General features: G+C 45.6%; 1 protein-coding gene across 2 annotated transcripts in view; it reads left to right on the top strand.

Moving 5' to 3' along the window:
- The window catches only part of LOC103078221 (actin alpha 1, skeletal muscle), a 1,585-nt gene extending 587 nt beyond the window's left edge, over positions 1-998 (top strand). For both annotated transcript variants that reach the window (XM_007446710.1, XM_007446709.1), the window contains exons 3-6: positions 50-211; positions 313-504; positions 609-790; positions 855-998. In XM_007446710.1, coding sequence (XP_007446772.1) covers positions 50-211; positions 313-504; positions 609-790; positions 855-998 — 680 coding nt within the window. The remainder of the gene's footprint in view (positions 1-49; positions 212-312; positions 505-608; positions 791-854) is intronic.
- The last annotated feature ends 10,157 nt before the right edge of the window (positions 999-11,155 follow it).

Genomic DNA, 11,155 nt, shown 5'->3' with positions numbered 1-11,155 from the left:
AGCGCCGGGCACCGAGCCGCCGCTCACCCCCGGCCCCACCCCCGCGCAGGCATCGTGCTGGACTCGGGCGACGGCGTCACCCACAACGTGCCCATCTATGAGGGCTACGCGCTGCCTCACGCCATCATGCGCCTGGACCTGGCCGGCCGCGACCTCACCGACTACCTGATGAAGATCCTCACCGAGCGCGGCTACTCTTTCGTGACCACAGGTGCGCTGCGCCCCGGGCTCCCCGAGCGGGCGGGCAGGCGGGCGGCGCGCGGGTCCCCGGGCCTCGCGCTGAGGGCTCCTCTCCCGTCCCGCCCCCCGCAGCCGAGCGCGAGATCGTGCGCGACATCAAGGAGAAGCTGTGCTACGTGGCCCTGGACTTCGAGAACGAGATGGCCACGGCCGCCTCCTCCTCCTCCCTGGAGAAGAGCTACGAGCTGCCAGATGGGCAGGTCATCACCATTGGCAATGAGCGCTTCCGCTGCCCCGAGACCCTCTTCCAGCCCTCCTTCATTGGTGAGGCTCGGCCTGTAGTCCTGGCCAATTAGGAGGGCAGGGATGGAAAGAGAACCCCCCGGGACCCCCGCCCGCCTGCTCACGCTCCTCCCCGTGGCCCCCAGGCATGGAGTCGGCGGGCATCCACGAGACCACCTACAACAGCATCATGAAGTGCGACATCGACATCAGGAAGGACCTGTACGCCAACAACGTCATGTCGGGCGGCACCACCATGTACCCGGGCATCGCCGACCGCATGCAGAAGGAGATCACCGCCCCCCCCCCCCCCCGCCCCGCTTCCCCGGCCCGCGAGGGGCTCCGGGCCGCGGCCGCGTCCCTGACGGACTGTCACTGTCACTGTCTTGCAGATCATCGCCCCGCCCGAGCGCAAGTACTCCGTGTGGATCGGCGGCTCCATCCTGGCCTCGCTGTCCACCTTCCAGCAGATGTGGATCACCAAACAGGAGTACGACGAGGCCGGCCCCTCCATCGTCCACCGCAAATGCTTCTAGACGCCTCTCCGACAGCCGCGACTTCTCCCCAGGACGACGAATCCGCTCGCGGCGCAGGCGGCTGACCTCGAGCCACCGCGCGGCAACTGCCCTCCAACCACCTGCGCTGCTGCCGCCGCAAACCGACACTGTTTATAACGTGTACATACATTAACTTATTTACCTCATTTTGTTATTTGTAAAACGAAGGCCTGTGGAAGGAAATGGAAACTTGAAGCATTAAACTCAGCCGTTCTGTTAATGCTGCGTAAAGTTGTCTGTTGTGTTTATTTGCGGGGGCGGGGAGCGGCCGGGGGCGGGGAGGAAGAGGGACCCCATCTTCCTCCATCACTTTGCATAATACTCCAAATGAGTGCACGCCTTTCAAGACCGTAAGTTAAGTCTTCCGCTGCTCACGGCTCTCCCCTCTGGCTCAGATCCATTCCCCAGACTGGCAGGCGCGCCGGGGCCCGACTTGACCTTCGGGCGTGTCCGGCTCTGCACTGCGCCCGGGTCGGCGGCGGCGCTGGGGCCGCGCGCGGGTGGCCAGGGGACGTCGCAGGCAGGGCGCTGACCATGGTGCTGGGCCCAGGGGCAGCCCCGCAGCGCGCACTTCCGCTCCGCCCGCGGCGGGTGTGGCCTTACAGAATCCGGGTTCCCTCCGGAATCTGCAATCTAACTGAAAGGGCTGTGTTCATTTGTAAGGGAAGATCCCCACTTCTCTTCCTGATTGGGAAGTCCTTTGCTTCGTACCAGGTGATGGTGGCAAAAAGAAGCGCCCTCTCCAGGGTGGGGCGGGGGAGGAGCGGCGCTCAGAGGTGGGAGGAGGGCGAGGAAGGACCAAGTGAACGCTCCAAAAGAAGGACAGCGCATCCTAGGCGGGGAAGGGCACTGGGGGCCGGCCAGCAAGGAAATGCCTGCAGGGAAGGGAGCCCAGATGGTGCTGACGAAGAGGTAAGCAAGAGAGAAGGAGCAACCCCACTCCACTCCCGCAGTGTCTGAAAGGCACAGAACATAGTAACAGTTTGCATTTCTATGAGCGAACACTGCATCTACATATTTTAAAGTAGCCTAGTGTTTCCCAGTCAAGACTTTCGGGAAAAGTGGTCCCTAAATGAAATAGATTCTGACTCAAAGAAGGTAATACACTCATTCAGAAATAAGTTTATAAGTAGAATTAACAACATAGCTGTGTTATATGCCACTTTGCCATATGTTTATTCCCTCCTGTTATGGCCTATTGAGAAGCTTCCGAAATCATTGAAGCCTCCAAGATAGGAACACTGCCAAATCCAGATATGAAGAGAATCATCATTCAGTAGAACTTAAGATTTCAATAAAACAAATATACGATACCAGATCCGCTGAAAACCCATGCATTTATCCACCCAGGATGGATAAAGGTTAAAAACGGGCTAGGGCTTCCCTGGTGGCATAGTGGTTGAGAGTCCGCCTGCGATGCTGGGGACACGGGTTCGTGTCCCGGTCCATGAAGATCCCACATGCCGCGGGGCGGCTGGGCCCGTGAGCCACGGCCGCTGAGCCTGCGCGTCCGGAGCCTGTGCTCCGCAACGGGAGAGGCCACAGCTTTTATGGATAATAGTACATTTACACAGGCATATCTGAGCAAACAACACTCACACAGCCTGAATAATTCGTGCAGCCAACAGCTGAATAAAAACGTCAGAATTGCATAAGTCAGCTAACCAGCATGTTAAATCTTTTTTAACCAGAACCCCAGGTCTCTTAATTAGGATTTAAGTAAGATATAGAAGGAGGTAATGACCCATTTCTTCTGTGGTCATAATCATCAAATGCCTGAGAGAAGTTTTCAGTATAATCTGTAGCATTTCCTTCTGCCCCACCTTTGACGTTGTTCTACTGAAAACATGTGCAAAAATTAGGAATTGTGTGGTTTCACTGGAAGTGTGCCAGATGACCTTTTCTTTTCTGGTTCTCCTCTAAAAAGAAACAAGCATCGCACATATCATTGGTGTTCTGTATCTTTCCTGCTCTCCTAGTAGGTTGTGATTATAGGTATTTGGTAAATTGTGTTACCAATATTAGGCCTGAAAGAAGATTTTTGGTGTGCTGTAGTAAAGAATTATATATATATATAACGTATATATTATATATTATGTATATATAATTAATGTATAATTCTACGTATATATAATTATATACATTTTATATAATTATATATAATTTTATGTGTATATATAAAATATATAAACGCACACACACACACACACACTGTATATAGAGTGTATATAGTGTGTATAGAGATATACACATGTTTGTGCTGGGTGAGGAGAGCACCCAGCAGCTCTAAGTGTGTTTGCAGTAAGCGAGAAGCCCCTGTGTGACAGCAGTGTACTTGGCACTAGAGGGAGTAATGTTAACGCTGATTTCCCACTGAAAAGCCATCTCAGAGAATCAATTTTTGGAGCTGTGAGAGAATTGAAAGCAACAACAAAAACTTCCCCAGCAATCACGTATGGTGTGTTTCCTTAGACCTGGTAGGTCTTATCAGGAATCTAACTGCAGTTATTTCATTCTCTCAAAAGCTCATTAAATAGCCGTAATTTTTTTTCGCACCAAATCTATATTGCTAGTGCCCAATTGAAGGAAGAAGGGACAAAGAAGAAAATGGGAAGAGAGGATGTATCAGGATTAAAAAGAAGGATTAGGCTGAGTGGGAAAAATAAAAGGGTCTGGGACTGGGGTACAGCCTAGGCTTTATAATTTAAACCTTTGGGAGTTAGAATTAGACCATGGAATACCAGAGTACCTCCCAGCTGTTTAGTCCCCTGAACTGTCACCCCAGATTTGGCAGAACCCTAAGGGGTTAATGAAATATTTTATTGCCCATCTACTATGTGCCAGGGGTACAGAGAAGGCTAAGATGCGGTCCCATCCTGGGAGTTCACTGTCATGACCCCCGCCATCACCAGGCACTATGCCTTGACTCCGATAGCCACAAAGCCTGTTGGAGGAGCTGGCTGGGATATCAGATGCTCTGGGTATCTGGCTGCTTTGCACTCGCCACCACCAGGCCGGCTTCCCTCCCGCACAGCATTGTTTTCTGATGAGGCTGGATGGTTCCAGAAATAGGTTCTTACAGGGAAACATCCATCATTGTGCTGGAGAAGGCCTGCCTGCCCCTGGCCTTGGGGACACAGACTACTGCTGCCTCTCACCTGGCAGTGCCTCTACCCTGAGAACAGGAGTCAGAATGGGCTCAGGCCACAGACCAGCCCTGCCCCTGAGGGCACTCATGTGGCCAGGCCACCTGCATGCCTTCCTCCCTTTCCTTCTTGCCTCATTTCTGTCGCTTACATTTCCTCTCTGCCCCGCACTGTCCTTGGAAGTCACCCCCTTTTGCACTGTTGCTATGTCACAGTCCTTTTGGGGAGCTCCCACAAGCTGATGCGCCGTGTCTGACCTCAGCTCAGAGAGAAGCTGAGAAGACCTGGTGTGATGGCGCGCTGGTGAGGTGGGCAGCATGGCGGGTCCCACGGCTCCGGGTCCACCAGCGTCCTTGTCACCCACAGCCAGAGTCACTCCCCCCAGCAGGCCATGGGCTGCACCTTCCAGAAGGGGCACAGACGGCAAAGGCAGCTGGAGGTTATCTGACGTGAATGAGGAATGTGGGCCCCTCATTAAGGGTGGCCCTTTCACTGGTTGCAGGAGCCCTGAGCCTTCTGATTGACCCTGCCCCTGCTTGTCAGTTCCTTAATGGCTTATCCTGATGGGATGGAGCGGGACCCTAAGGGGTCTTCACAGAACAGAAATGCCCCCCTCTATGTCCTGTGCCTGCCTCTTGTCTGTAGAAAAACTTTAGCCAACGAATAAATTTATTCAGAGAAGTGAGGAAATGCAGAAACAAAGAAAAGCAGTCAAACAAAAAAAATAATAATTTAGTCATTAAACAAAGTCAAGGATTTTAGTTCCTCCTCGAGGGTTATAGATAATATTCTGAGCCATATCCTGTGAGCTACCTTGTAGATATTGAAACTCCCACCAGGTGGAAGAGGTTAACTACACGATGACCAGGCTGTAGCCATGGCATAAGCTGCCACAATTCCCAGAACTGGCCTCAAAGAAAGGGGGACAAACCAACCCTGGAACTGAAGGCTCACTGTACTGAAAACAATCAAGTTGACACTGGTCAGACCACCACATGACCAATTTCAAGATGACGGTCAGAGCTGGCTGTGCTGTTGCTGCATGTAGCCCCCTCCCTCTGCCTATTCACCCCTGAAAACCCCCTTTAAAACTCTTGCCCTCTGATTGGCCTTTGGACATGAGTCCACCTTCTCCCCAGGTTGCCAGCCTCCAGAATAAAGCAAACTTTCCTTTCTACCAACACTTACCTCTCAAATATTAGCTTTTGAGTGATGAGCAGCCAGACCTGAGTTCAGGAGCACTGATGCTGAACAGTTTCTGGGGGTGGTGATTGGGTGAAAGACTCAAATGTGCAAAGGTGATGTTGGCGGTTCTCAGAGCTGTCCGTAGAATCAGGATTGCCTTTCCTGTGGCAATCATTGGGGTTTCCTAAACCTTATCACCACGTGGCGAGTTCTGGTCACTGGAGATGGACTCGGGAGTAGAAGTCTCTCTACATCATGGACCAAGGGTGGCCGTAGCACCCCTGGATCCTTGTTCACCCCATCTTTCCTAGTTTCCTTCATGGGACCTGTATTAAGTTCCTGTAACAAATTACCATAGACTGGGTTGCTTAAAACAACAGGAATTATTTTTTTCTACGGTTCTGGGGTCTAGAACTCCAAAATCAAGGCAGAGTTGTCGTCACTTGAGGCCTCTCTCCTTGGCTTGCAGATACCATCTTGTCCCTGTGTCTGCACGTCCTCTTCCCTCTCTTCATATCTGTGCCCAAATTCTTCCTTATAGGACACCAGTCATGTTGGATTAAGGCCCACCCTAAAGACTTTCTTCTAATTACTCCTGTAAAGGCCCTGTCTCCAAATACAGTCACATTCTGAGGTCCTGGGGGTTAGGACTTCAACATATGAATTTGGGTTGGTGGTGACACAATTCAGCCCACAATAGGGACAACAATTTAACCCACTATAGTAACTAAAAGGCCACTAGTAACAATTCATTTTAATGGTCCATTTTAATAGCCCATTCATTTTAATAGTCCATGGACTATTAAAATGTTAATGTTTGTTTGACTGCTTTTCTCTTATGTTAATATTGTGTCTTATGTTATATGAAGAACCTTCACATACATTAGCTCATTTTATCTTATAAGGTAGCTAGGATAGGGATTATTACTCTATTTTCATAAATGATAACAGTGAAGGCCTCAAGACTGAGTGACTTGCCTAAGTTTATAAACTTAGTTTATAAATTAGTAAAAGTGGCAGAGGAAAGACTTTAACTTGTAACTCTTGACTCTATTCTTTTATTTTCAATTTTGATGTACCCTTATATTTTATATACATTTCTTGTAAACAGCATAAGGCTGAATAGTTTTCCCAGCCTGACAATTTTGTCTTTTAATTGAGACACTTTGTCCATTTATATTCAATGTGATTACTGGCATATTTGGGTTAAAATCTATCATTTTATTTTGTACTATTAGTCCAGCCTGTTCAAAGTCTAAAATTAATCAATACTTTTACTTTCCTTGGACAACACGAGACCCTTGAGGACTTCTAATTCATCCATTTATTTTCCTCCTGACTCATCACATATTCTCATTCTATCTTTATAAATCCCTACATATTATTATTTATCATACATCAATCATGGTTTTAACCTCCTCAAAATACTGTAATTGTCTTATAGAGCTTAGATTTTCTTGTATGTTAATAATTTTCTCTGCTCATTTCTTCTTCCCTATGAGTCCCTTCCAAGGGAGATTATTCCCTTATGCCTGAAACACAGTCTTTAGAATTTCCTTTCGTGACGGTGTGTTGGTTGCAAAATCTTTCAGTTTTTGTTTGCTTATGTGCTTATTTCTCCCTCATTCTTGAAAGACACTTTTTTCTCATAAAGAATTCCTGGATAACAGTTATTTCTTTTTGGAATATTGAAGATGGCATTTCTCTGCCCTCTAAGTGCTATTGTCGCTGTTGAAAAGTCAGCAGTCTAGTCCTTCTTTGAGGAATTCTGCATTTCCATTTCCCCACATTTCAGCTTAAAATTTTTTTTTTCTTTTTGTCTTTGATATTCTTAGAGAAAATCTTAGAGAAAATATTCAGTTTCTCTATGTCATACCTAATTGTAGGTTTCTTTTTACTTATCTCGTTTGGGATTTGCAAGCTTTTGAATATGTGGATTGCTGTCTTTCAACAGGTTTGGGAAATTCCCAGCCCTTGTTTCTTCCAACATTGCCTTCAATCCTATTTTTTCTCTCCTCTCATTCTGAGGAATTGAAAAATTGGGCTTCACCAAGTTTAAAATAGTTGCTCATCAAAGAGCACCACTAATAAAATGAATAATCAGGCCACATACTGAGAGAAAATATTTGCAAAACATGTATCTGACAAAGGATTGGTATCCAGCCTATATAAAAATAACCTATAGGGCTTCCCTGGTGGCGCAATGGTTGAGAGTCCTCCTGCCGATGCAGGGGACACAGGTTCATGCCCTGGTCCGGGAAGATCCCACATGCCGTGGAGCGGCTGGGCCCATGAGCCATGGCCGCTGAGCCTGCGCGTCTGGAGCCCGTGCTCCGCAATGGGAGAGGCCACAACAGTGAGAGGCCCGTGTACAGCAAAAAAAAAAAACCAAAAAACAAAAAACTATAAAATTCAATAACAGACAAAAATGCAATAAAATGGGCAAAATATTTTGAACAGACACTTCACAAAAGAATATATAAATGGCCAATAAAATAAGCATACAATCATACTCAATGTAATCAACGGCTGTTGTCAAAAACAAAAAAACAGAACAAAATAACAAGTATTGGCAAGAGTATGGAGAAACCGGAATGCTTGTGCATTGCTGGTGAGAATGTAAAATGGTATAGCTGCTATGGAAAAATGTTATAGCAATTCCTAAAAAATAGAATTACCATATGATGTGGCAATTCTACTTCTGAGTATATACCCCAAAGAAATAAAAGCAGGGACTCAAAGAGGTATTTGCACACCCATGTTCATAGCAGGATTATCCCAATAGGCAAAAGGTGGAAGCAGCCCAAGTGTCCGTTAATGGAGGAATAGATAAAATGTGGTGTATACGTACAATGGAATATTATTCACTCTTAAAAAGGAAGGAGATTCTGACCCATGCTACCACATGGATGAGTCTGAAGACATTATATTAAGTGAAATAAGCCAGTCACAAAAGGACAAATACTGTATGATTCCACATATATGAGGTACTCAGAGGAGTCAGATTCATAGTGAAAAAGTAGAAGGGTGATTGTCAGGGGCTGGGGGGAGGCGGGAATGGGGAGTTAGCTTTTAATGGGAACTGAATTTCAGTTTGGGGGGATGAAAAGTTTCTGTGGATGGATGGTGGTGTTGGTTGCACAACAATGTAAATACACATAATGCAATAGAACTGTAGACTTACAGATGTTTAAAATGCTAAATTTAATGTTATGTATTTTTTTTACCACAATCGAAAAAAAAGACAAGCACATGAAAAAGTGCTCGAAGTATTTAGTCATCAGATAGATGCAAAATAAAAGAACAATCTTATACTATTATATACCCACTATTATGGCTAAAATTAAAGATTGACACCAAATATTGGCAAGTATGTGGAGCAACTGGAACTTTCATACTCTGAGTGGGAATGCAAAATGGTACAACCACTTTGGAAAACATTTGGCAGTTTCCTATAAAATTAAACATACACCTGCTCTAATACCTAATAATTTTATTCCTAGGAATTTACCCACTAAGATTAAAGACACAGTCACAAAAGGACTTATACAAGAATTCTGATAGCAGCTTTATTGATAATAGTAAAAACTGGAAACAGGTCAGGTGTCCATCAACAGAAAAATGGATGAACAAACTGTGTACAGCTGTATAATGGAATACAATTCAGCAATAAAGAGGAGCAGACTGCAAATGCACATACCACATAATGGATCTCAAAAATACCCTGAGTGAAAGAAGATTTACACATATATACAGTAAGATTCCATTTATATGATATTCTAGAACAGGCAAAACTAGTCTATGGTATAGAAAAAAATAAGAACAATGGCTGTCTCTGGGAGTGGGATGGATATTGAGAAGTGGCATGACGGGACTTTTTGGAATTATGGAAATGTCTGTATCTTGATAAAGGATTGGGTTACAAAGGTCAGATTCAGTGACTGTACAATTAAGATTTGTGCATTTCATTTTGTGTACATTTTAATCAAAAGAAAAAATTGCAGGCGAAAAAATAAGATGTCAGAACTTCTGATACCCTCTACATCAAAAAAAGTTTTTTTTAATTTTTAAATGAAAAAAAATTTTTTTTGTATTTTTCATTTTAGGGGGTTTATCTGAATTGCATTGTGGGTAATTTCCTCCAATTGATCTTCCAATTTACAAATTCTCCCTTTAAATTACTTAATCTATTGGTTTTTTGTTTTTGTTTTTGTTTTAATAAATTTATTTATTTATTTATTTTTGGCTGCATTGGGTCTTCGTTGCTGAGCGCAGGCTTTCTCTAGTTGCGGCAAGCTGGGGCTACTCTTCATTGCGGAGCACGGGCTCTAGGTGCGCGGGCCTCAGTAGTTGTGGCACGTGGGCCCAGTACTTGTGGCTTGCAGGCTCCAGAGGGTGGTTCAGTAGCTGTGGTGCACGGGCTCAGTCGCTCCGCAGCATGCGGGATCCTCCCGGACCAGGGCTCGAACCCGTGTCTCCTGCATTGGCAGGCGGATTCTTAAGCACTGCGCCACCAGGGAAGCCCTACTTAATCTATTGTTAAGCTGTTTTGCTCAGTTTTAAATTTCTGGTATTGAATTTTTAACTTTTAGAAAATTTTAGAAATTATTTTATTTTAAAATTAACTAGATCATATTTTTATAGTTTTCTGCTTCCTGTGGATATTCGTTAGCTTGTCTCTTACTTCTTTAAAAGAGCAAGCATAGGTTTTTAATAATATGAATCTAATAATCTTAGTGGCTGAAGTCTTGGAGTTTCTTTCTATTACCTATTGTCCCGGTTCATACTCACACTACCTTTTTCCATGTGTACTTGACAGTGCCGCGTTCACTGTTTTTGAAGAATTATTTCTGGGACACTTGGAAACCCAGAATAAAGGTGACTCTCTCAGGAAAGGACTTGTATTTGCTTCTGCCAGGGATCTCCTGGGATACCACTAATCTGAGATGATGGTAAACTAAATCCACCGCCTGAGGTCTCTTGGTCTCCCCAGATGAGGTGGGCTGCAAATGCATGTGAGAACTCAACCTGAGTTTACAATTTCCCAGGAATCTGCACCCCACGCCACTACCACACACTTGGTACCAGGGCCACTCGCCTGTCTGATCCTCAAGTGTAGGTGTGGGGCAGGGCTTACCCCTGGCTCACTCCTTCACGCTTCCCCGTGGTGTAACCCTCAGTGTCCCAGTTTCACGAGGGAGGCATCAAGCTTTGCAAAGCTGTTAAACCCCAAGCGCAAGTAAGTGAGATAAACAAACACTCTCAGGGCAAGAGCTGTTTCTAGAATCACTGTCCTGCTGGTAATTCTTTACTATCTTGTCAACACTTCGGTGCTTGTAAGATGTTCAAAATACTTGATCTGGCTTTTTAGTTGTTTTCCACAGGAATGTTGTTCCAAGAACTCAGCCTGTCATAGTCCCTAAAAATAGAACTCCACATCTTTCACGGTGCAGGCCTGGCTTTAGCCACCCTTGAAACACAGCTCAAATCTCACACATGGGCTTAAGGAATTTTGCCCCAAATTCTGTTGCCTTCTTTTAAATCTGTTATATTTTCCCTGGGCCTAAAAATACACTGGGTCTGAAAATTCCCCAGGATAACAGGGCACCAGCTGGGAGACAGAGCTGCCTGGAGCGCTTCAGCCCAATGTTAATGTGCCCTGTGTCAGCAGGGACCCATTGGACCAGGAGAAAAATGAAGGGCAAAAGGACAAAGCAACTCGGTCAAAGTGATAAATCACCACGATGCCTTCTGTATGGGGGGATGATAGGTGATTTTTTCTGCCTTTTTTATACTTCATTATTC

This window comes from Lipotes vexillifer, unplaced genomic scaffold, assembly GCF_000442215.2.
Source record: "Lipotes vexillifer unplaced genomic scaffold, Lipotes_vexillifer_v1.1 scaffold242, whole genome shotgun sequence".
Classification (NCBI taxonomy): Eukaryota; Metazoa; Chordata; class Mammalia; order Artiodactyla; family Lipotidae; genus Lipotes; species Lipotes vexillifer.
Note: the sequence above shows the minus strand (reverse complement) of the source record. Positions and strands in the feature narration are given on the sequence as shown.